Here is a 24,946-nt window from a genome sequence, read left to right as displayed (position 1 = left end):
TCGTATGTCCGAACTGATGTCATTTTTGTAAATGTACATTTTTAGGGGGCGCTATAGTGCGAAATTTCAATTTCTTTTAATAAATGGCTGTAGGCCTTGGAGATGGACGTCTGAGTCAAATTTTAGCAAAATCGGTGTTTGTATGTCTAAGCTGAAGCAATTTTTATGATGGTAAATTTTCGAAATATCTTTGCAAAGTTTGCAACCTCGTCGCAAAAAAACGGTGACACCGATTCAAAAAATTCGGCTAACTTTTGATGCCCCACTTCTCTAGATACTTTACACCAATTTTGGGCTCATTTGGCCAAACGGCTTAGTAGGAGATAGTTAAAATACAACGTCAGCGAAAACGCTGACTCAGCATTTTGGAAATTTCGATCCAATATGGCCGACTAAGGGTTGGTTTAGGGGCGTGGCCATAATATTATTTTTTGTTTGTCTCCTCATGATGAATCTGTGTACCGATTTTTGTGGCTCTACGACAAACTTTATATTGGACACACTCCCATTGGCGCAATGCATTTCCACTTTTCAAGGGGGCGCTGCCACAAGATTTCTTTACCGACATCTATGAAACCTATATGTAAATTCAATTTCTCACACTTCTGAATTTTAGGCAAAATTTGGTGAGTTTTCGTAAATGTTCAAGGGGTCAAATTTGAGCTCAAAGAGCAGGAGAAGAAAAATAAATAAAATTAAAGTCGCAAGCGGCATCTTGCAGGCCCTCGCCAAGGGCACGTCCAGTGGAAGTATGCTCATCGTTCAGCTGGTGGCGCTCTAGCACCAAATTTTGTGTCTTCTGATGAATGGGTGTACGCCTGGGAGATTGACAATTGACTCAAATTTGAGACAAATCAGTGTTCGTATGTCCCAACTGAACAAATTTTTGTATAAATAAATCTGTAGGGGGCGTTATGGAGCAAAAATTCAATTTGTTCCATTGAATGGGTGTAGGCCTGCAAGATGTACCGCTGAGTCAAATTGGAGCCAAATTGGTGTTTGTATGTCTGAAGTAAAGTAATTTTCATAAAGGTAAAATTGTAGGGGGTGCTATAGCGCCAAATTGCAATTTTTTCTGATATATGGGTGTAGGCCTGAGAGATCGACATCTGAGTCAAATTTGAGCCAAATTGGTGTTCGTATATCTGAAGTTAAGTAATTTTCGTAAAGTTAAATTTGTAGGGGGCGCTATGGCACCAAATTTCAAATTTTTCTGATAAATGGGTGTAGGCCTGGGAGATAGACATCTGAGTCAAATTTGAGCCAAATCGGTGTTCGTATGTCCAAACTGAAGAAATTTTAATAAAAAAATATTTAAAAATTTTGTAGGGGGTGCTGTAGTGCAAAATTTCTATTTCTTTTAATAAATGGGTGTAGGCCTGGGAGACAGATGTCTGAGTCAAATTTGAGCCAAATCGGTGTTCGTATGTCCGAACTGAAGCAATTTTAATTTTTAAAAAAATTAAAATTTTTTGTAGGGGGCGCTGTAGTGCAAACTTTCAGTTTCTTTTGACAAGTACGTGTAGGCCTGGGAGACAGATGTCTGAGTCAAATATGAGCCAAATCTGTGTTCGTATGTCCGAACTGAAGCAATTTTAATAAAAAAAATTTTAAAATTTTGTAGAGGGCGCTGTAGTACAAAATTTCAGTTTCTTTTGACAAATAGGTGTAGGCCGGAGAGACAGATGTCTGAGTCAAATTTGAGCCAAATCGGTGTTCGTATGTCCGAACTGATGTAATTTTTGTAAATGTACATTTGTAGGGGGCGCTATAGTGCGAAATTTCAATTTCTTTTAATAAATGGCTGTAGGCCTGGGAGATGGACGTCTGAGTCAAATTTTAGCAAAATCGGTGTTTGTATGTCTAAGCTGAAGCAATTTTTATGATGGTAAATTTTCGAAATATCTGTCATATCAGTACTTGGACTCTTGTATGTTTTGTCTGTCTTGTGTGTCATTTCCTGTTTTATTTTGTTAACCCTCCTCTTGTGTCATGTCTGGTGTCTTTGCTTCCTCTCCCTGATTGTTTCACCTGTGTTGATTACCTGTCTCCGCCCTGATTTGTTCCACCTGTGTCTCATTGTCTTCCCTCCCTTCTGTGTATATAAGCCCTGTGTTTTCCCCTGTCCTGTGCCAGTTCGTATTCCTTCCTAGTGTTGTGATACCTACCAGCGATTCTCTGAACCTGTTCGTCTGCCTGTCTGTTCGTTCCTGACCCGGTTTGTTTCCTCGTTTCCTGAGCCTGCCTGATCCCCTCCTGATACCTCTGCCTGATTCTGCCTCACTGGTTTTGAGCTTTTGCCTGGACTCATGGTTAGTACTGTGCCTTTCCCCCATGTACCGTTGCCTGTTTTTTGGACTTCCCGTGTATGACCTGGTCTGTCCCCTGACACTTCTCTGCTTGTTTCTAGTCGGGTTCCCCTCGTGTGCTCCCGACCCGGGCAGAGAGCTCCCTTTACTGGATTCGGACGTCGTGACGAATCCACATAGACTAACCAGCGAGGATTCATTCAAAAAACCTTTTTGTGAACTGTTTTTCCTGTCCGTGTTTAATAAACACTCATTAACTGTATTCCTGTCTGTGGGTTGTGCATTTGGGTCCAAGTCTTGTGTCTCTGGTTCTAACAATATCTTCACAAAGTTTGCAACCTCGTTGCAAAAAAACGGTGACACCGATTAAAAAATTCAGCTAACTTTTGATGCCCCACTTCTCTAGATACTTTGCACCAATTTTGGGCTCATTTGGCCAAACGGCTTAGTAGGAGATAGTTAAAATACAACGTCAACGAAAACGCTGACTCAGCATTTTGGAAATTTCGATCCAATATGTCCGACTAAGGGTTGGTTTAGGGGCGTGGCCATAATAATATTTTTTGTTTGTCTCCTCATGATGAATCTGTCTACCGATTTTCGTGGCTCTACGACAAACTTTATGTTGGACGCGCTCCCATTGGCGCAATGCATTTCCACTTTTAAAGGGGGCGCTGCCGCAACATTTTTTTACCGACATCTACGAAACCTATATGTAAATTCAATTTCTCGCACTTCTGAATTTTAGGCAAAATTTGGTGAGTTTTCGTAAATGTTCAGAGGGGCAAAATTGAGCTCAAAGCGCAGGAGAAAGAAAAATAAGACAAAAATTAAAGCCGCAAGCGGCATCTAAAGGCCCTCACCACGGGCACGTCCAGTAGAAGTATGTCCGTCGTTCAGCAGGTGGCGCTCTAGCAGCAAATTTCAATGTCTTCTGATGAATGGGTGTAGGCCTGGGAGATTGACAACTGATTATAATTTGAGGCAGATCTTTGATTTTATGTCCGAACTAAAGGAATTTTTGTATAAGTAAATCTGTAGGGGGTGCTATGCAGCTGAAATTAAATTTCTTCCTTTGAATGGGTGTAGGCCTGCGAGATGTACCACTGAGTCAAATTTGAGCCAACTCGGTGTTTGTATGTCTGAATTAATGCAATTTTCGTGAAGGTAAATTTGTAGGGGGCGCTCCTGAGCGAAGTGGCAATTTCTTTTGATAAATGGGTGTAGGCCTGGGAGATTGACAACTGGTTCAAATTTAAGCCAAATTGGTGTTTGTATGTCTAACGTGAAGTAATTTTCGTAAAGGTAAAATTGTAGGGGGCGCTATGGCACCGAATTGAGAATTTTTCATATAAATGGGTGTAGGCCTGGGAGATAGACATCTGAGTCAAATTTGAGCCAAATCGGTGTTCGTATGTCTGAACTGAAGCAATTTTAATTAAAAATTAAAGCTGCAAGCGGCATCTAAAGGCCCTCGCCACGGGCACTTCCAGTAGAAGTATTTCCATCGTTCAGCAGGTGGCACTCTAGCACCAAATTTCAATGTCTTCTAATGAATGGGTGTAGGCCTGGGAGATTGAAAACTGATTCAAATTTGAGGCAGATCTTGGTTCGTATGTCCAAACTAGAGAAATTGTTGTATAAGTAAATCTGTAGGGGGCGCTGTGCAGCAAAAGTTAAATTTCTTCCGTTAAATGGGTGTAGGCCTGCGAGATGTACCACTGAGTCAAATTTGAGCAAAATCGGTGTTCGTATGTCTGAATTAATGCAATTTTCGTGAAGGTAAAATTTTAGGGGGCGCTATTGAGCGACATGGCAATTTCTTCTGATAAATGGGTGTAGGCCTGGGAGATAGACGTCTGAGTCAAATTTGAGCCAAATCGGTGTTCGTATGTCCGAACTGAAGCAATTTTAATAAAAAAATATTAAAAATTTTTGTAGGGGGCGCTGTAGTGCAAAATTTCAGTTTCTTTTGACAAATAGGTGTAGGCCTGGGAGACAGATGTCTGAGTCAAATTTGAGCCAAATCGGTGTTCGTATGTCCGAACTGATGTCATTTTTGTAAATGTAAATTTGTAGGGGGCGCTATAGTGTGAAATTTGAATTTCTTTTAAAAAATGGGTGTAGGCCTGGGAGATGGACGTCTGAGTCAAATTTCAACCAAATCGGTGTTTGTATGTCTGAGCTGAAGCAATTTTTGTGATGGCAAATTTTCGAAAAAACTTCGCAAAGTTTGCAACGTCATCGCACAAAAACGGTAACACTGATTCAAAGAATTCGGGTAACTTTTGATGCCCTACTTCTCTGGATACTGTACACCGATTTTGAGCTCATTTGGCCAAACGGCTTAGTAGGAGATAGTTAAAATACAACGTCAGCGAAAACGCTGACTCAGCATTTTGGAAATTTCAATCCTATATGGCCGACTAAAGGTTGGTTTTAGGGCATGGCCATAATAATATTTTTTGTTTGTCTCCTCATGATGAATCTGTGTACCGATTTTCGTGGCTCTACGACAAACTTTGTGTTGGACGTGCTCCCATTGGCGCAATGCATTTCCACTTTGCAAGGGGGCGCTGCCGCAACATTTCTTTACCGACATCTACGAAACCTATATGTGAATTCAATTTTGAACATTTCTGAATTTTGGGCAAAATTTGGTGAGTTTTCGTAAGTGTTCAGGGGGTCAAAATTGACCTAAAAGTGCAGGAGAAAGAAAAATAATAATAATAATAATAATTAAAGCCGCAAGCGGCATCTAAAGGCCCTCGCCAAGGGCACGTCCAGTGGAAGTATGCTCATCGTTCAGCAGGTGGCGCTGTAGCCCCAAATTTTGTGTCTTCTAATGAATGGGTGTAGGCCTGGGACATTGACAATTGATTTGAGACAAATCAGTGTTCGTATGTCCGAACTAAACAAAATTTTGTATATATAAATCTGTAGGGGGCGCTATGAGCAAAAATTCAATTTGTTCCATTGAATGGGTGTAGGCCTGTGAGATGTACCAATGAGTCAAATTTGAGCCAAATCGGTGTTCGTATATCTGAACTGATGCAATTTTCGTGAAGGTAAATTTGTAGGGGGCGCTACTGAGCGAAGTGGCAATTTCTTTTGATAAATGGGTGTAGGCCTGGGAGATTGACAACTGATTCAAATTTGAGCCAAATTGGTGTTCGCATGTCTAACGTGAAGTAATTTTTGTAAAGGTAACATTGTAGGGGGCGCGATGGCGCCGAATTTAAAATTTTTCTGATAAATGGTTGTAGGCCTGGTATATAGACATCTGAGTCAAATTTGAGCCAAATTGGTGTTCGTATGTCCGAACTGAAGCAATTTTAATAAAAAATATTTAAAAATTTTGTAGGGGGCGCTGTATTGCAAAATTTCAGTTTCTTTTGATAAATGGGTGTAGGCCTGGGAGATGGACGTCTGAGTCAAATTTCAGCCAAATCGCTGTTCGTATGTCTGAGCTGAAGCAATTTTTATGATGGTAAATTTTCGAAAAAACTTCACAAAGTTTGCAACCTTGTCACACAAAAACAGTGATGCCGATTCAAAAAATTCGGCTAACTTTTGATGCCCCACTTGTCTAGATACTGTACACCGATTTTGAGCTCATTTGGCCAAACGGCTTAGTAGGAGATAGTTAAAATACAACGTCAGCGAAAACGCTGACTCAGCATTTTGGAAATTTCAATCTAATATGGCCGACTAAGGGTTGGTTTAGGGGTGTGGCCATAATAATATTTTTTGTTTGTCTCCTTATGATGAATCTGTCTACCGATTTTCGTGGCTCTACGACAAACTTTATGTTAGACGCGCTCCCATTGGCGCAATGCATTTCAACTTTTCCAGGGGGCGCTGCCGCAACATTTCTTTACCGACATCTACGAAACCTATATGTAAATTCATTTTCTCACACTTCTGAATTTTAGGCAAAATTTGGTGAGTTTTCATAAATGTTCAGAGGGTCAAAATTGAGCTCAAAGCGCAGGAGAAAGAAAAATAAGACAAAAAAAAAATAACAATAATAATAAACATTAAAGCCGCAAGCGGCATCTAAAGGCCCTCGCCAAGGGCACGTCCAGTGGAAGTATGCTCATCGTTCAGCAGGTGGCGCTGTAGCCCCAAATTTTGTGTCTTCTGATGAATGGGTGTAGGCCTGGGAAAATGACAATTGATTTGAGACTAATCAGTGTTCGTATGTCCGAACTGAACAAAATTTTGTATAAATAAATCTGTAGGGGGCGCTATGAGCAAAAATTCAATTTGTTCCATTGAATGGGTGTAGGCCTGTGAGATGTACCACTGAGTCAAATTTGAGGCCAAATCGGTGTTCGTATGTCTGAACTGATGCAATTTTCGTAAAGGTAAATTTGTAGAGGGCACTACTGAGCGAAGTGGGAATTTCTTTTGATAAATGGGTGTAGGCCTGGGAGATTGACAACTGATTCAAATTTGAGCCAAATTAGTGTTCGCATGTCTAACGTGAAGTAATTTTCGTAAAGGTAATATTGTAGGGGGCGCTATGGTGCCGAATTTAAAATTTTTCTGATAAATGGGTGTAGGCCTGGGATATAGACGTCTGAGTCAAATTTGAGCCAAATTGGTGTTCGTATGTCCAAACTGAAGATATTTTAATAAAAAATATTAAACAATTAAACATTTTTGTAGGGGGCGCTGTAGTGCAAAATTTCAGTTTCTTTTGATAAATCGGTGTAGGCCTTTGAGACAGGTGTCTGAGTCAAATTTGAGCCAAATCGGTGTTCGTATGTCCGAACTGATGTAATTTTTGTAAATGTACATTTGTAGAGGGCGCTATAGTGCGAAATTTCAATTTCTTTTAATAAATGGGTGTAGGCCTGGGAGATGGACGTCTGAGTCAAATTTCAGCCAAATCGGTGTTCGTATGTCTGAGCTGAAGCAATTTTTATGATGGTAAATTTTCGAAAAAACTTCACAAAGTTTGCAACCTTGTCACACAAAAACGGTGGTGCCGATTCAAAAAATTCGGCTAACTTTTGATGCCCCACTTCTCTAGATACTGTACACTGATTTTGAGCTCTTTCGGCCAAACGGCTTAGTAGGAGATAGTTAAAATACAACGTCAGCGAAAACGCTGACTCAGCATTTTGGAAATTTCAATCAAATATGGCCGACTAAGGGTTGGTTTAGGGGTGTGGCCATAATAATATTTTTTGTTTGTCTCCTCATGATGAATCTGTCTACCGATTTTCGTGGCTCTACGACAAACTTTATGTTGGACACGCTCCCATTGGCGCAATGCATTTCCACTTTTCAAGGGGGCGCTGCCGCAACATTTCTTTACCGACATCTACGAAACCTATGTGTAAATTCAATTTCTCGCACTTCTGAATTTTAGGCAAAATTTGGTGAGTTTTCGTAAATGTTCAGAGGGTCAAAATTGAGCTCAAAGCGCAGGAGAAAGAAAAATAAGACCAAAAAAAAAAAAATAAAAAATAAAAAATTAAAGCCGCAAGCGGCGTCTAAAGGCCCTTGCCACAAGCACGTCCAGTGGAAGTATGTCCATCGTTCAGCAGGTGGCACTCTAGCACCAAATTTCAGTGTCTTCTGATGAATTGGTGTAGGTCTGGGAGATTGACAACTCATTCAAATTTGAGGCAGATCTTTTTTCGTATGTCCAAACTAAAGAAATTTTTATGTAAGTAAATCTGTAGGGGGCACTATGCAGCTAAATTTAAATTTCTTCTGTTGAATGGGGGTAGGCCTGCGAGATGTACCACTGAGTCAAATTTGAGCCAAATCGGTGTTCATATGTCCAAATTAATGCAATTTTTGTGAAGGCAAATTTGTAGGGGGCGCTACTGAGCGAAGTGGCATTTTCTTTTGATCAATGGGTGTAGGCCTGGGAGATTAACAAATGATTCAAATTTGAGCCAAATTGGTGTTCGTATGTCTGAAGTGAAGTAATTTTCGTGAAGGTCAAATTGTAGGGGGCACTATAGCTCCATTTTTCAAATTTTTCTGACAAATTGGTTTAGGCCTGAGAGATAGACGTCTGAGTCAAATTTGAGCCAAATTGGTGTTCGTATGTCCGAACTGAAGCAATTTTAATAAAAAAATAAAAAAAAACTTGAAGGGGGCGCTGTAGTACGAAATTTCAGTTTCTTTTGACAAATAGGTGTAGGCCTGGGAGACAGATGTCTGAGTCAAATTTGAGCCAAATCGGTGTTCGTATGTCTGAACTGATGCAATTTTCGTGAAGGTAAATTTGTAGGGGGCGCTACTGAGCGAAGTGGAAATTTCTTTTGATAAGTGAGTGTAGGCCTGGGAGATTGACAACTGATTCAAATTTAAGCCAAATTGGTGTTCGCATGTCTAACGTGAAGTAATTTTCGTAAAGGTAACATTGTAGGGGGCGCTATGGTGCCGAATTTCAAATTTTTCTGATAAATGGGTTTAGGCCTGGGATATAGACGTCTGAGTCAAATTTGAGCCAAATTGGTATTCGTATGTCCAAACTGAAGCAATTTTAATAAAAAATATTAAAAATTTTTGTAGGGGGCGCTGTAGTGCAAAATGTCAGTTTCTTTTGATAAATAGGTGTAGGCCTTTGAGACAGATGTCTGAGTCAAATTTGAGCCAAATCGGTGTTCATAAGTCCGAACTGATGTCATTTTTGTAAATGTACATTTGTAGGGGGCGCTATAGTGCGAAATTTCAATTTCTTTTAATAAATGGGTGTAGGCCTGGGAGATGGACGTCTGAGTCAAATTTCAGCCAAATCGGTGTTTGTATGTCTGAGCTGAAGCAATTTTTGTGATTGTAAATTTTCGAAAAAACTTCGCAAAGTTTGCAACCTTGTCACACAAAAACGGTGATGCCGATTCAAAAAATTTGGCTAACTTTTGATGCCCCACTTCTCTAGATACTGTACACCGATTTTGAGCTCATTCGGCCAAACGGCTTAGTAGGAGATAGTTAAAATACGACGTCAGCGAAAACGCTGACTCAGCATTTTGGAAATTTCAATCCAATATGGCCGACAAAGGGTTGGTTTTGGGGCGTGGCCATAATAATATTTTTTGTTTGTCTCCTCATGATGAATCTGTGTACCGATTTTCGTGGCTCTACAACAAACTTTACGTTGGATGTGCTCCCATTGGCGTAATGCATTTCCACTTTTCAAGGGGGCGCTGCGGCAACATTTCTTCACCGAAATCTTCGAAACCTATATGTAAATTCAATTTCTCGCATTTCTGAATTTTGTGCAAAATTTGGTGAGTTTTCGTAAATGTTCAGGGGGTAAAAATTGAGCTCAAAGCGCAGGAGAAAGAAAAAAAATAATAAATAAAAAAAATAATAATAATCTGAGCAAGAACAATATAGGCGTTTTCTTGGCAACCACGTATTTGACTGTATTTGAAAGCTCTCGAGGTCCCCCACATGTCTGTGGGGTCAGATGTCACGTGTTGTGCACTTACACCCGCGTGACTGACCCTGAGTGGGCGTGTCCCGTTGACTCCCATTCATTCAGAGCAGGTGTAAATATGCGACTTGTACACATGTCATGTACATCGTCGGAAAGGTCTCAGTGCCGTGAATGTGAATATGTGTGAGAGTGGCGACAGTGGCGAAAGGCGACCGCGTCACTGGCGATTTCGTCCCCATGCGCCCACTGCAGACTCAATAGGCCCTGTGCCGGCTTTACTCGGCTCGGGCCTAATAAAAATAAAAATAATAATAATCTGAGCAAGAACAATATAGCCGTTTCTATGGCAACCACGTATTTGCCCTTTTTTGAAAATTCTCGAGGTCCCCGAGGTCGGGGTCAGATGTCACCTGTCGTGCACTTACACACGTGACTGACCCCGAGTGGGCGTGTCCCATTGACTCCCATTCATTCTGAGCAGGTGTAAATATGCGATTTGTGCACATGTCATATACATTGTCGGAAAGGTCTCAGTGCCGTGAATGTGAATATGTGTGAGAGTGGCGACAGTGGCGAAAGGCGACCGCGTCACTGGCGATTTCGTCCCCATGCGCCCACTGCAGACTCAATAGGCCCTGCGCCAGCTTTACTCGGCTCGGGCCTAATAATAATCTGAGCAAGAACAATATAGCCGTTTCTATGGCAACCACGTATTTTCCCTTTTTTGAAAGTTCTCGAGGTCCCCCACATGTGTGTGGGGTCAGATGTCACCTGTCGTGCACTTACACACATGTGACTGACCCCGAGTGGGCGTGTCCCATTGACTCCCATTCATTCTGAGCAGGTGGAAATATGCGATTTGTGCACATGTCATATACATCGTCGGAAAGGTCTCAGTGCCGTGAATGTGAATGTGTGTGAGAGTGGCGACAGTGGCAAAAGGCGACCGCGTCACTGGCGATTTCGTCCCCATGCGCCCACTGCAGACACAATAGGCCCTGCGCCGGCTGTACTCGGCTCGGGCCTAATAATAAGAATCTGAGCAAGAACAATATAGCCGTTTCCGTGGCAACCACGTATATTGCCTTATGTGAATGCTCTCGAGGTCCCCCACATGTCTGTGGGGTCAGATGTCATGTGTCGTGCACTTACACCCACATGACTGACCCCGAGTGGGCGTGTCCCATTGACTCCCATTCATTGTGAGCAGGTGTAAATATGCGATTTGTGCATATGTCATGTACATCTTCGGAAAGGTCTCAGTGCCGTGAACGTGAATATGTGTGAGAGTGGCGACAGTGGTGAAAGGCGCCCGCATCACTGGCAATTTCGTCCCCATGCGCCCACTTCAGTCTCAATAGGCCCTGCGCCGGCTTTACTCGGCTCGGGCCTAATAAAAATAATAATAATCTGAACAAGAACAATATAGCCGTTTCTATGGCAACCACGTATTTGCCCTTTTTTGAAAGTTCTCGAGATCCCCCACATGTCTGTGGGGTCAGATGTCACGTTTCGTGCACTTACACCCATGTGACTAACCCCGAGTGCGCGTGTCCCATTGACTCCCATTCATTCTGAGCAGGTGTAAATATGCGATTTGTGTACATGTCATATACATCGTCAGAAAGGTCTCAGTGCCGTGATTATGAATATTTGTGAGAGTGGCGACAGTGGCGAAAGGCGACCGCGTCACTGGCGATTTCGTCCCCATGCACCCACTGCAGACTCAATAGGCCCTGCGCTGGCTTTACTCGGCTCGGGCCTAAAAAATTAAAAAAATTAAAGCCACAAGCGGCATCTAAAGGCCCTTGCCAAGGGCACGTCCAGTAGAGGTATGCTCATTATTCAGCAGGTGGCGCTCTAGCACCAAATTTCAATGTCTTCTAATGAATGGGTGTAGGCCTGGGACATTGACAATTGACTCAAATTTGAGACAAATCAGTGTTCGTATGTCCAAACTGAACTAATTTTTGTATAAATAAATCTGTAGGGGCCGTTATGGAGCCAAAATTCAATTTGTTCCATTGAATGGGTATAGGCCTGCGAGATGTACCACTGAGTCAAATTTGAGCCAAATTGGTGTTCGTATGTCCGAACTGATGCAATTTTCGTGAAGGTAAATTTTTAGGGGGCACTATTGCATGAAATGGAATTTTCTTTTGATAAATGGGTGTAGGCCTGGGAGTTTGACAACTAATTCAAATTTTAGCCAAATTGGTGTTCGTATGTGTGAAGTAAAGTAATTTTCGTAAAGGTAAAAATGTAGGGGGCGCTATAGCTCCAAATTTCAATTTTTTCTTATATCTGGGTGTAGGCCTAAGAGATAGACATCTGAGTCAAATTTGAGCCAAATCAGTGTTCGTATGTCCGAATTAATGTAATTTTCATGAAGATTCATTTGCAGGGGGCGCTATTGAGCGAAATGTCATTTTCTTTTGATAAATGAGTGTAGGCCTGGGAGATTGACAACTGATTCAAATTTGAGCCAAACTGGTGTTCGTATGTCCAAACTGAAGCAATTATCTTAAAGGTAAAGTATTAGGGGGCGCTATAGCACCAAATGTAACATTTTTCTGATAAATGGGTGTAGGTCTGGGCGATAGACGTCTGAGTCAAATTTGAGCCAAATCAGTGTTCATATGTCTGAACTGAAGCAATTTTAATAAAATAATTTTTAAAAACTTGTAGGGGGCGCTGTAGTGCGAAATTTCAGTTTCTTTTTACAAATAGGTGTAGGCCAGGGAGACTGATGTCTGAGTCAAAATTGAGCCAAATCGGTGTTCGTATGTCCGAACTGATGTCATTTTTGTAAATGTACATTTGTAGGGGGCGCTATAGTGCAAAATTTCAATTTCTTCTAATAAATAGGTGTAGGCCTGGGAGATAGATGACTCCTTCAAATTTCAGCCAAATCGGTGTTTGTATGTCTAAGCTGAAACCATTTTTGTAATGGTAAATTACCGAAGAAACTTTGCAAAGTTTGCGACATTGTCACAAAAAAACGGTAACACCGATCCAAAAAATTCGGCTAACTTTTGATTTCCTACTTCTCTAGATACTGTACACCAATTTTGAGCTCATTTGGCCAAATACCTTAGTAGGAGATAGTTAATATACGACGTCAGCGAAAACGCTGACTCAGCATTTTTGAAATTTCAATCCAATATGGCCGACTTCCGGTGGGTTTAGGGGCGTGGCCATAATAACATTTTTTGTTTGTCTCCACATGATGAATCTGTGTACTGATTTTCGTGGCTCTATGACAAACTTTATGTTGGACGTGCTCCCATTAACGTAATGTATTTCCACTTTTCAAGGGGGCGCTGTCACAACATTTCTTAACCGGCATCTACGAAACTTATATGTAAATTCAATTTTGCGCATTTCTGAATTTTAGGCAAAATTTGGTGAGTTTTCGTAAATGTTTATGGGGTCAAATTTTGGAAATTTCAATCCAATAAGGCCGACTTCCGGTGGGTTTAGGGGCGTTGTCATAATAACTTTTTTTGTTTGTCTCCACATGATGAATCTCTGTACCGATTTTCGTGGCTCTATGACAAACTTTATGTTGGACGTGTTCTCATTGACGTAATGTATTTCCACTTTTCACGGGGGCGCTGTCACAACATTTCTTAACCGGCATCTACGAAACCTATATGTAAATTCAATTTTGCACATTTCTGAATTTTAGGCAAAATTTGTTGAGTTTTCGTAAATGTGTAGGGGTTCAAATTTGAGCTCAAAGCACAGGAGAAAGAAAAATAAACATTAAATTAAAAAAAATAAATAAATAATAATAATAATAATCTGAGCAAGAACAATATAGCCGTTTCTGTGGCAACAACGTATTTGACCTTATTTGAAAGTTCTCGAGCTCCCCCACATGTCTGTGGGGTCAGAGGTCACGTGTCATGCACTTACACCCACGTGACTTACCCCGACTGGGCGCATCCCATTGACTCCCATTCATTCTGAGCAGGTGGAAATATGCGATTTGTGCACGTGTCATGTACATCTTCGGAAAGGTCTCAGTGTCGTGAATGTGAATATGTGTGAGAGTGGCGACAGTGGCGAAAGGCGACCACGTCACTGGCGATTTTGTCCCCATGCGCCCACTGCAAACTCAATAGGCCCTGTGCCGGCTTTACTCGGCTCGGGCCTAATAAGACAAAAAAATAAAAATAAAAATAATAATAATCTGAGCAAGAACAATATAGTTGTTTCTCTGTCAACCACATATTTGACCTTATGTGAAAGCTCTCGACCTCCCCCACATGTTTGTGGGGTCAGATGTCACGTGTCGTGCACTTACACCCACATGACTGACCGCGACTGGGCGTGTCCCATTGACTCCCATTCATTCTAAGCAGGTGTGAATATGCGATTTGTGCACATGTCATGTACATGTTCGGAAAGGTCTCAGTGTCGTGAATGTGAATATGTGTGAGAGTGGCGACAGTGGCGAAAGGCGACCACGTCACTGGCGATTTTGTCCCCATGCGCCCACTGCAGACTCAATAGGCCCTGCGCCGGCTTTACTCGGCTCGGGCCTAAAAATAAAAAAGAAAGAAAGAAAGAAAGAAAGAAAGAGAAATAATGAGAATCTGAGCAAGAACAATATAGCCGTTTCTATGGCAACCACATATTTGGCCTTATGTGAAAGCTCTCAAGGTCCCCAACATGTCTGTGGGGTCAGATGTCACGTGTCGTGCACTTACAACCACATGACTGACCCCGTGTGGGCGTGTCCCATTGACTCCCATTCATTCTGAGCAGGTGGAAATATGCGATTTGTGCACATGTCATGTACATCTTCGGAAGGTCTCAGTGTCGTGAATGTGAATATGTGTGAGAGTGGCGACAGTGGCGAAAGGCGACCACGTCACTGGCGATTTCGTCCCCATGCGCCCACTGCAGACTCAATAGGCCCTGCGCCGGCTTTACTCGGCTCGGGCCTAAATATCAGGTCCATTCTATTAGATAATAAATGTCCAAACCTGGTCTGTGTTGGTGGAAGAAGGTTCATCTTCTGTATATTCACCAAGACTAGTTAGTGTAGAAGTCAGATTAATACAGAAAAGCCCAAAGGTCTGGTGTAAGTGCATCCCAAAAACAGTGTTATGGGTACACGACAAGACTGACTTCAATGCACTAATGATTTTCTTGTGAGATAAAATAAATAAATAAATAAATAAAAATGGTTTCAATGTCAAGTCAGTGAGTCATTTTTTTGGTGGCGTATGCACTGAACAAAAAACATCTTTCATCTTTAACATGTTCAACTCTGATATAGAACAATTCCACATCCTCCAATCATGTATTATATGGACGATACCCCATATTTTGTGTTTTCTTAATAAATCAAGTGGAGCCATGTATTAAATCTGTCACTGAAGAGGTTAAAATCCTTAAAATTAATGAACGTGGTAGTTTTGAGCAGAGTTGAAGTAGTTTAAGAGATTTATGAAGAAAAAACAAAATAGAAAATAAAATCACATAAGTTGATTTTATATCAGACGGTGCAAACAGTGGTGTATGATAAACCTGTAATTTTAACTGATATTAGATTAAAATATGTCAAAACAAAACAGTACAGTACAAATCTGTGTCATAATCTGTAACAGACAAATTAATCGGCAAATATACAAATAAATCAACAATAATGTACTAAATTGGGCCAATGGGCCATTAAGGGTTAAACCTAAACTTTTATGAATTGTTTGCTATTATTATTATTATTATTATTATTATTATTATTTGCCGTATTTCCATTATTTTTACTTTTTAAATAGAAAATAATCCAAGAAAATAATCCACAGTAAAACCTTTAAAAATATCAACCAATGAACACAGTCAGAGATCATGACGTAATGCCGCGGGCTGTTCCCATTGGTTGTCCATCCTTCCGTCCCTCCGCTCCGCAGGAACAGGAGGTGGTTACTCCCAGCTCCGTGTTTCGATTTTTAATCTGAGTTTTTAAACTTTTAACATTCGGCTTTGGCGCATTTTACCGACAGGAGACGCGTTCGTGTGGACGTGGAGGTAGGTAAACCCGCGCTTTTGGGAGGTCGTCTCGTTGTTTTGACGGTTCTGTGCGGCTAATGTTGCTATGCTAACGATGCTAACGCTAATCGACGCCCATAAACAGAAACACCGAACTGTCCGTTAAGTTAGCATCAAGTTAGCATTAGTAAAGGGTCAAAGGTCAGCTGGGTGCCTCTGTTGTTTAAGACGTGACCCTGAGGGTTGGTCTGAGTCTGAGGTCGGGGTTTGTTGACTTCCTGTTCAGGGACCCGAACCTCGGACCCAGACCTTTCAGACCCTCTAGACCCTGGACCCAGACCCTCTAGTCCCCGGACCCAGACCCCCTAGGCTCCGGACCCAGAACCGTCAGACCCTCTAGACCTTGGACCCAGACCCTTCAGACCCTCTAGTCCCCAGACCCCCCAGACCCTCTAGACCCCGGACCTAGACCTGTCAGACCCTCTAGTCCCTGGACCCAGACCCTCTAGACCCTGGACCCAGATCCTCCTGACCCCCTAGACCCCGGTCCCACACCCGTCAGACCCTCTAGACCCTGGACCCAGATCCCCCAGACCCCCTAGACCCTCTAGACCCTGGACCCAGACCCCCCAGACCCTGGGCCCAGACTCTCCACACCCCAGACTCAAACCCTCCAGACCCTCTAGACCCCGGACCCAGACCCTCCACACCCCAGACCCAGACCCCCCAGACCCTCTACACCAGGGGTGTCAAACTCATTTTAGTTCAGGGGCCACATTCACCCCATTTGATCTCAAGTGGGCCGGACCAGTAAAATACTAACAGTGAAACAAGTAAAATTATATTATGATCAGGTTTACATCTACATAGTTTCCTTAAAAATCTGAATAACATGAACAGCTTGAATTGTCTTGAGAAAAACAAGTGCAATTTTAACAATATTATGCCTAATAATTGCATTTACTTTTCTTAAGACATTTCCGTTTGTTCATATTTGTTCAGGTTATTCATGTTTTTGTACAAGTATAGTTTGGTAATGCAAACATTTTCATGTAATTTTACTTTTTTACACCAAAAAACACAAAGAGAGAATTTAGGGTTGTCATTATATATAGGTTATTGTGATAATATTTTACTGGTCTGACCCACTTGAAATCTAATTAGACTGTGTGTGTCTGTATGTGGAACCTGAATTAAATTGATTTTGACACCATTGATTGTTAACATCTTCAGTGTAATATTTGCATTCCACAGATTCATCCCGCGGGCCAGATTGGACCCTTTGGTGGGTCGGATTTGGCCACCGGGCCGCATGTTTGACACCTGTGCTCTACACCCTGGACCCAGACCCTTCAAACCCTCTAGACCCTGGAGCCAGACCCTCCAGACCCTGGACCCAGACCCCCCACACCCCTCAGACCCTCCACACCCCAGACCAAGACCCTCAAGAACCCCCTGGACCCAGACCCTCCAGCCCCGGACCCAGACCTTTCTGATCCCAGACCATCCTGGTCCTGTATATATCTTTACAGTGTGTTGCCCGGCCCCTCCCTCCAGTTCTGACCCGTGGACCGTCCCAGGTGCGTTGGCCCCTCCCTCCTCCAGTTCTGACCCGTGGACCGTCCTAGGTGCGTCGGCCCCTCCCTCCTCCGGTTCTGACCCGTGGACCGTCCCAGGTGTGTCGGCCCCTCCCTTCTCCGGTTTTGAGCCGTGGACCGTCCCAGGGGGTGGACATGGGGAACAGTGCCCTGAAGTCCCACCTGGAGACGTCCCAGAAGACCGGGGTGTTCCAGCTGATGGGGAAAGGCCTTCAGGAGGTGACTACGCCCACAGACACGCCCCCAGCATCATGTGACCATCACATTATTACAGAGTGAAACCGGCCCATTGGGTCAGAGATCAGGACAGTCAGTTTATGTCCACTTCAGGACCTGATTTAAGAGTCCCTAATGCACCACAGTGGACCGATTTACAGACCACTACAGAGTCCCTAAAAGCATCACAGTGGACTGTTTTACAGACCACTACAGAGTCCATAAATGCACCACAGTGAACCGATTTACAGACCACTACAGAGTGCATAAATGCACCACAGTGGACACTGGAGGACAGAGAACAGTTTCCTGCTTTTGTTTCATCGTTTTGGTTTCCTGTTTCATTTTCCTTTTTCTGTTTCCTGTTTCAGTTTCCTGTTTCAGTTTCTTGTTTCCTGTTTCTGTTTCCTGTTTCAGTTTCTTGTTTCCTGTTTCTGTTTCCTGTTTCAGTTTCCAGAGGAGCTCCAGAGGCTGACATCCAACCTTCGAACCGTCGATCTGTCCAATAACAGGATCGAAGTACTTCCTGTTTCCATTGGGAACTTCCTGCAGCTGAAGAGTCTGACGCTCAACGGCAACAAACTGAGTGAGTGTCCACGCCCACCAGGAGGTGGGGTCAACTGACCACACCCAGTTGTGTTGTGTTGAATCTGTCGCATAAACAGTCAAACCAACAGTCAAACATCCGAGCAGGTACAAGTGCACAGTTGTGTGTAGAAGTACGTGTTCAGTTCATCTGTTGAATGATCTGACACATTTAAACTGAACAAAGATGAAAAAAATTAAGAAGTACAAAAATAATAATAATAGATAAATACACAGAAGAAGAAGGAAAACCCATCAACCAATAAAAACACATTCCATTCACAGTGCGTTCACTGTTGGTTTGAAAATCGTGAAATCTGAGGTCGGGCTCTGGTCTGGTCCGTGAGGCAATTTAAGGACCACCCTCAGCCATGGGTCTTTGTCTCCCCCCACAGCGTCTGTCCCTGCCGACATCGGGAAACTGAAGAAACTGGAGACTCTGAGTCTGAATGGGAACCGGATCCAGGTCCTGCCCCCAACCCTGAACCAGCTCAAGGCCCTGCGGACCCTCAGCCTGGCTGGGAACCAGATCCAGGAGTTCCCCCCTGGACTGGGAGCCCTGAGACACCTGGACCTGCTGGACCTGTCCCGGAACCACATCCAGAGCGTCCCCGCCGAGGTGGCCGAGCTGCAGGCCATCGAGATCAACCTCAACCAGAACCAGGTACCGAACCGGGGTCAGTGGGCGGGACCCGAGCCCTACCGTCCCAGTCCTGGTCCTGCCGTGTCTGTGGGCGTGTCCTCTCCCCTCCCCTCCTCAGATCTCGTGGGCATGTCCTCACCCCTCTTCTCCCCACCTCACTGTCTGTGGGCGTGTCCTGACCCCTCCCCTCCTCTCCCCTCCTCACTGTCTGTGGGCGTGTCCTGGCCTCTCCCCTCCTTAGATCTCCTCGTTCTCTGTGGGCGTGTCCTGACCCCTCCCCTCCTCAGATCTCCTCGTTGTCTGTGGGCGTGTCCAGACCCCTCCTCTACTCAGATCTCCTCGCTGTCTGTGGGCGTGTCCTGACCCCTCCTCTCCCCTCCTCACTGTCTGTGGGCGTGTCCTGGCCTCTCCCCTCCTTAGATCTCCTCGTTCTCTGTGGGCGTGTCCTGACCCCTCCCCTTCTCAGATCTCCTCGATGTCTGTGGGCGTGTCCAGACCCCTCCTCTACTCAGATCTCCTCGCTGTCTGTGGGTGTGTCCTGACCCCTCCCCTCCTCAGATCTTTTCGCTATCTGTGGGCGTGTCCTGGCCCCTCCCCTCCTCAGATCTTTTCGCTATCTGTGGGTGTGTCCTGACCCCTCCCCTCCTCAGATCTCCTCGCAGTCCATGGGCGTGTCCTGACCCCTCCCCTCTTCTCCTCAGATCTCCTCGCTGTCTGTGGGCATGTCCTGACCCCACCCCTCTTCTCCTCAGATCTCCTCGCTGTCTGTGGGTGTGTTCTGACCCCTCCCCTCCTCAGATCTCCTCACAGTCCATGGGCGTGTCCTGACCCCTCCCCTCTTCTCCTCAGATCTCCTCGCTGTCCGTGGGTGTGTCCCGCTGTCCCCGTCTGAAGGTCCTGCGTCTGGAGGAGAACTGCCTGGAGCTGGCGTCCGTCCCTGTGTCCATCCTCGCCGACTCCCAGGTGTCTCTGTTCTCCGTGGAGGGAAACCTGTTCGAGGTCAAGAAGCTCCGTGACCTGGAAGGATACGACAAGGTGAGGATGCTGCCTTTGGGGCCTGCGGGGTGGGGCCTTCGGGGCCTTTGGGGCCGTGGGACGAGGCCCTCAGGGTCCCCGCTGTTCCGAGGTCTAACAGGAAGGAACGTTCAGATGTAATATGAGAACGTGGTGACGGAGAACAAAGGAGATACGGATTAGGAAGAACAATGGAGCCGTCTACGTATTTATAATATGATTATTTTATATTTACTATGTATTTATTTTATATGTAGTTTATTTTTATTTTACATTTATATTTATTCTATATTTATTTTATATTTAGTCTATATTTATTCTATTCATTCATTCATTATCCACCGCTTTATCCGGGGCCGGGTCACGGGGGTAACAGTCTAAGCAGGGACGCCCAGACTTCCCTCTCCCCAGACTCCTCCTCCAGCTCTTCCGGGGGGACCCCGAGGTGTTCCCAGGCCAGCCGAGAGACATAGTCTTGAAAGCGTGTCCTGGGTCTTCCCCGAGGTCTCCTCCCGGTGGGACATGCCTGGAACACCTCCCCAGGGAGGCGTCCAGGAGGCATCCAAAACACATGCCCGAGCCACCTCAGCTGGCCCCTCTCGACGCGGAGGAGCAGCGGCTCTACTCCGAGCTCCTCCCTGGTGACTGAGCTCCTCACCCTATCCCTAAGGGTGCTCCCAGCCACCCTGCGAAGGAAACTCATTTCGACCGCTTGTATCCGGGATCTTGTCCTTTCGGTCATGACCCAAAGCTCATGACCATAGGTGAGGGTAGGAACATAGATTGACCGGTAAATCGAGAGCTTCGCCTCTCGGCTCAGCTCCTTCTTCACCACGACAGACCGGTACAGCGACCGCATCACTGCAGACACTGCACCGATCCGTCTGTCAATCTCATGCTCCATTCTTCCCTCACTCGTGAACAAGACCCCAAGATACTTAAACTCCTCCACTTGGGGCAAAGAGTCCTCACCGACCTGGAGAGGGCAGACCACCTTTTTCCGGTCAAGAACCATGGCCTCGGATTTGGAGGTGCTGATCCTCATCCCGCTCGCTTCACACTCGGCTGCAAACCGCCCCAGGGCACGCTGAAGGTCCAGGTTCGATGAGGCAAACAGGACAACGTCATCTGCAAAAAGCAGAGACGAAATCCTGTGGTCCCCAAACCGGACCCCCTCCGGCCCCTGGCTGCGCCTAGAAATTCTATCCATAAAAATTATGAACAGAACCGGTGACAGAGGGCAGCCCTGCCGGAGTCCAACATGCACCTGGAACAGGTCTGACTTACTGCCGGCAATGCGAACCAGGCTCCTGCTTCGGTCATACAAGGACCGGACTGCCCTTAACAGAGGGCCCCGGACCCCATACTCCCGAAGCACCCCCCACAGGATATCACGAGGGACACGGTCAAACGCCTTCTCCAAATCCACAAAACACATGTGGGCTGGTTGGGCGAACTCCCATGAACCCTCGAGCACCCGATGGAGGGTATAGAGCTGGTCCAGTGTTCCGCGACCAGGACGAAAACCGCATTGTTCCTCCTGGATCCGAGGTTCGACTATCGGTCGGATCCTCCTCTCCAGTACCCTGGAATAGACTGGAGGCTGAGGAGTGTGATCCCCCTGTAGTTGGAGCACATCCTCCAGCCCCCCTTCTTAAAAAGGGGGACCACCACCCCGGTCTGCCAATCCAGAGGTACTGTCCCCGACTTCCACGCGATGTCACAGAGACGTGTCAGCCAAGACAGTCCCTGCACATCCAGAGACTTAAGGTACTCCGGGCGAATCTCATCCACCCCCGGTGCCCTGCCACCGAGGAGCTTGCAAACCACCTCGGTGACTTCAGCTTGGGTGATGGATGAGTCCACCTCTGACACCTCAGCTTCTGCTTCCTCTATGGAAGACGTGGCAGTGGGATTGAGGAGGTCCTCGAAGTATTCCTTCCACCGTCCGACAACATCCCCAGTCGAGGTCAGCAGCCCCCCACTTCCACTGTAAACAGTGTTGATGGGGAACTGCTTACCCCTCCTGAGGCACCGGACGGTTTGCCAGAATTTCCTTGAAGCCGACCGATAGTCCTTCTCCATGGCCTCCCCAAACTCCACCCAGACCCGAGTTTTTGCCTCAACAGCCGCTCGGGCTGCAGCACGCTTGGCCTTCTGGTACCCATCAGCTGCCTCCAGAGTCCCACGAGCCAACAAGGCTCGATAAGACTCCTTCTTCAGCTTGACGGCATCCCTTACTTCCGGGGTCCACCACCAGGTTCGGGGATTGCCGCCACGACAGGCACCGGAGACCCTGCGGCCACAGCTCTGAGCAGCCGCTTCGACAATGGAGGTGGAGAACATGGTCCACTCGGACTCAATGTCCCCAGCCTCCCCCGGGATCTGGGAGAAGCTCTCCCGGAGGTGAGAGTTAAAGACTGCGCTGACATCGGGTTCCGCCAGACGTTCCCAACAGACCCTCACAACACGTTTGGGCCTGCCGAGTCTGTCCGGTTTCCTCCTTTGCCAGCGGATCCAACTCACCACCAGGTGGTGATCGGTTGACAGCTCTGCCCCTTTCTTCACCTGAGTGTCCAAATCACGTGGTCGGAGGTCTGATGACACGACAACAAAGTCGATCATTGACCTCCGACCTAGGGTGTGCTGGGGCCAAGTGCATTTATGGACATCGTTGTGTTCGAACATGGTGTTCGTTATGGACAAACTGTGACTAGCACAAAGTCCGATAACAAAACACCACTCGGATTCAGATCGGGGAGGCCGTTCTTCCCCATCACCCCCATATTTATTCTATATTTATGTTAAATTTATTTTATTTTATTCTATATTTATTTTATATTCTATTCATTTTATTTTTATTCTGTATTTATTCTACGTTTATTTTATATTTGTTCTATATTATTTTATATTTATTTTATATTTTTTCTATATTTTATATTTATTTTATTTACATTTATTCTATATGTATTTATATTTTCTGCAAGTATTTTTATTTTCTGTATATATTTTATCTTTTCTGTGTATATTTTATATTTAATTTATATTATATTTATTTTATTTTCATTCTGTATTCTATATTTATTTTATATTTGTTCTATATCATTTTGTATTTGTTCTATATTTTATATTTTTTCTATATTTATTTTATATTTATGCTATATTTATATTCTATTTATTCTATATTTATTTTGTATTTATTCTATATTTATTATATATATATATATATATATATATATATATATATCATATTTTCTGTATATATTTTAGCTTCTCTGTATATATTTTATATTTTTTGTATATATTTTATCTTATCTTTTATGTAAAGTCGTGGTTTCTTCATCACATGCGTTTCTCAAACACGGCCTAGTTTTCGTGTATTTTCATGGTTCCCTGTCATTCATTCGTTTGTTGGTTGGTTTGGGGTTCCATGCTCGTAAATGCAGATCCTGTCATTCGCTCATTCACTGGTTTGTGGTTTCGTTGGTCTTAAATGCAGATCCGTCTCCAGATTCCAGTCTGGAGTCGTGTGTGTGTGTGTGTGTGTGCGCTGCTGAAATGCATCCTGGGAGCTGTAGTCCGTCATGTGTGTGCTCTGTCATTTCAGTACATGGAGCGATTCACAGCCACCAAAAGAAGTTCACCTGAGGACGCTACAATGATCTGCAGCTAAGAGTGCTGCCGCGAGGAGGCGGGGTCAGCCTAGACTCCGCCCACCACTGCCGACAGATGGACATTTAAGCCCCGCCCTTCCTTCCCCTCCCCATCCCTCAGCGAAGGGACCAGACGCCATTAACAAGGAAGAATGTAACCTGTAGACGCTTTGTACAAACACTGACGAAGATGAAGACGATGACTCAGGGACAAACATGTTTAAAGCTTCTTGTGTGTTGAACATCTTTATTTCGCTGAAACGTTTAAAGCACTTGGACAGTGTTAGAAGAAGAGTTGAGTTTTCCCTGCAGTCAGTGAATGCATCGCCAGTAAATCCGTAATTTACCAAATTAAACCCCTGCGAGTGTGAACGCTGAGTTTGGATCTGATCGTGTGTCATCTTTAACATGTGGTTTTTGTGTCGAATTAGCTTTTTCTTGTTGAAATGTTAAATAATTAAAGAGGCTGAAATTGAAAAAAATAAATAAAATAATAATATATGGATGGATTTGTTCAAGGTCTGCTCTGTTCTCATGGATTTACTTTAGTCTGAAAAAAAAAAAAAATGTTCATGTCAGACCTCGTGACTAAACCCCAAGCTGTGATTGGACGTTGACTCCAGGGTCTGACGTCATCGAACAGCCGCTGATAAGTTAAAGCATGTGGATGACGTCACTGATCAGTAATCAAACATCAGACCTTTTCTGAGCCGGTGGGAGGCCCACAGGGGGCACACATGCGCAGTAAGTCTCTTCACATTCCTGAGATGGTGAACGGCCGGTTAAATCACAGTCGGCGCATGCGTCACTTCCGGTTATTTACCAAAATAAAACCTTAAAATAATTCAATGGATCCTTTTTAGATTGAACAGAACAAGTCACGTGTTTTTTTTTTTTGTTTTTTTGTTTGTTTGTTTTTTTATAAATCTGATCTGATTCTGTCTGTACTTTTTTAAATCTCATTTTACAGTAAAACTATTTTACACAAAACTGCAGAGAATTTATTAAAGGAAGGTTTGGTTTTTGAAGTAGAATCCTAGTCAGTGTTCATTAATTAATTTGTCCTTTTATGGACTTGTTTAAATATATCAGCGTTAATCCATCTGACAGGACTTAGGGGACTTTAATAAAGACCTGCAGAAAAACCAGCATCTGTTCATATGTCAAATATCAAACAGACCATGATTCAAACCCTGTGACTCAGATCCTGGTGTTTTTCACAGATTTAAACTGAACAGTGAAAATAAACCACAGTGTTCATGTTTGGATTCTGTTCAATGTAAGAATCTGCTCCTGACCGAATTTTCTGTGTGTGTGTGTGTGTGTGTGTGTGTTTTCTGCATTTTTTTTTCTTTGTTTTTCTTGGATTTTCTGTAAAAGTTGGACTTGTCACATCCAGGTTAGTTTCTCTGTCTGTCTGTTCTGTCTATCTATTTAACAAAGACACAAACAGTACACAAAGAACACATATGTGCCAATGGTACCATACATGACATAAAAGGTCATATATG

General features: G+C 44.2%; 1 protein-coding gene across 4 annotated transcripts; it reads left to right on the top strand.

The window, feature by feature from the left end:
• The first annotated feature begins 15,625 nt into the window (after nucleotides 1–15,625).
• On the top strand, nucleotides 15,626–23,593 carry LOC115414360 (leucine-rich repeat-containing protein 57-like). 4 transcript variants are annotated; one of them, XM_030127680.1, is made up of 7 exons: nucleotides 15,626–15,765; nucleotides 17,259–17,306; nucleotides 17,451–17,543; nucleotides 17,991–18,126; nucleotides 18,521–18,789; nucleotides 19,618–19,803; nucleotides 23,390–23,593. In XM_030127680.1, exons 3-7 carry the CDS (start codon nucleotides 17,460–17,462, stop codon nucleotides 23,453–23,455), a joined length of 741 nt encoding a protein of 246 aa, XP_029983540.1. In that variant the 5' UTR covers nucleotides 15,626–15,765; nucleotides 17,259–17,306; nucleotides 17,451–17,459; the 3' UTR covers nucleotides 23,456–23,593. The 4 variants fall into 4 exon arrangements, with proteins under 4 accessions (XP_029983540.1, XP_029983541.1, XP_029983539.1 ...); XM_030127681.1 differs by having other exon boundaries at nucleotides 17,259–17,402; XM_030127679.1 differs by having other exon boundaries at nucleotides 17,284–17,543.
• Nucleotides 23,594–24,946: the final 1,353 nt, after the last annotated feature.

Source organism: Sphaeramia orbicularis, chromosome 22 (genome assembly GCF_902148855.1).
Source record: "Sphaeramia orbicularis chromosome 22, fSphaOr1.1, whole genome shotgun sequence".
Taxonomy (NCBI): domain Eukaryota; kingdom Metazoa; phylum Chordata; class Actinopteri; order Kurtiformes; family Apogonidae; genus Sphaeramia; species Sphaeramia orbicularis.
Note: the sequence above shows the minus strand (reverse complement) of the source record. Positions and strands in the feature narration are given on the sequence as shown.

Excerpts from the sequence above, each read along its gene's own strand:
- LOC115414360 (XM_030127679.1), top strand. The coding sequence starts at position 17,460 with ATGGGGAACAGTGCCCTGAAGTCCCACCTGGAGACGTCCCAGAAGACC. Across the intron at positions 18,790-19,617 it reads TCAACCTCAACCAGAACCAG|ATCTCCTCGCTGTCCGTGGG; the intron begins GTACCGAACCGG and ends TCTTCTCCTCAG. Across the intron at positions 19,804-23,389 it reads ACCTGGAAGGATACGACAAG|TACATGGAGCGATTCACAGC; the intron begins GTGAGGATGCTG and ends CTGTCATTTCAG.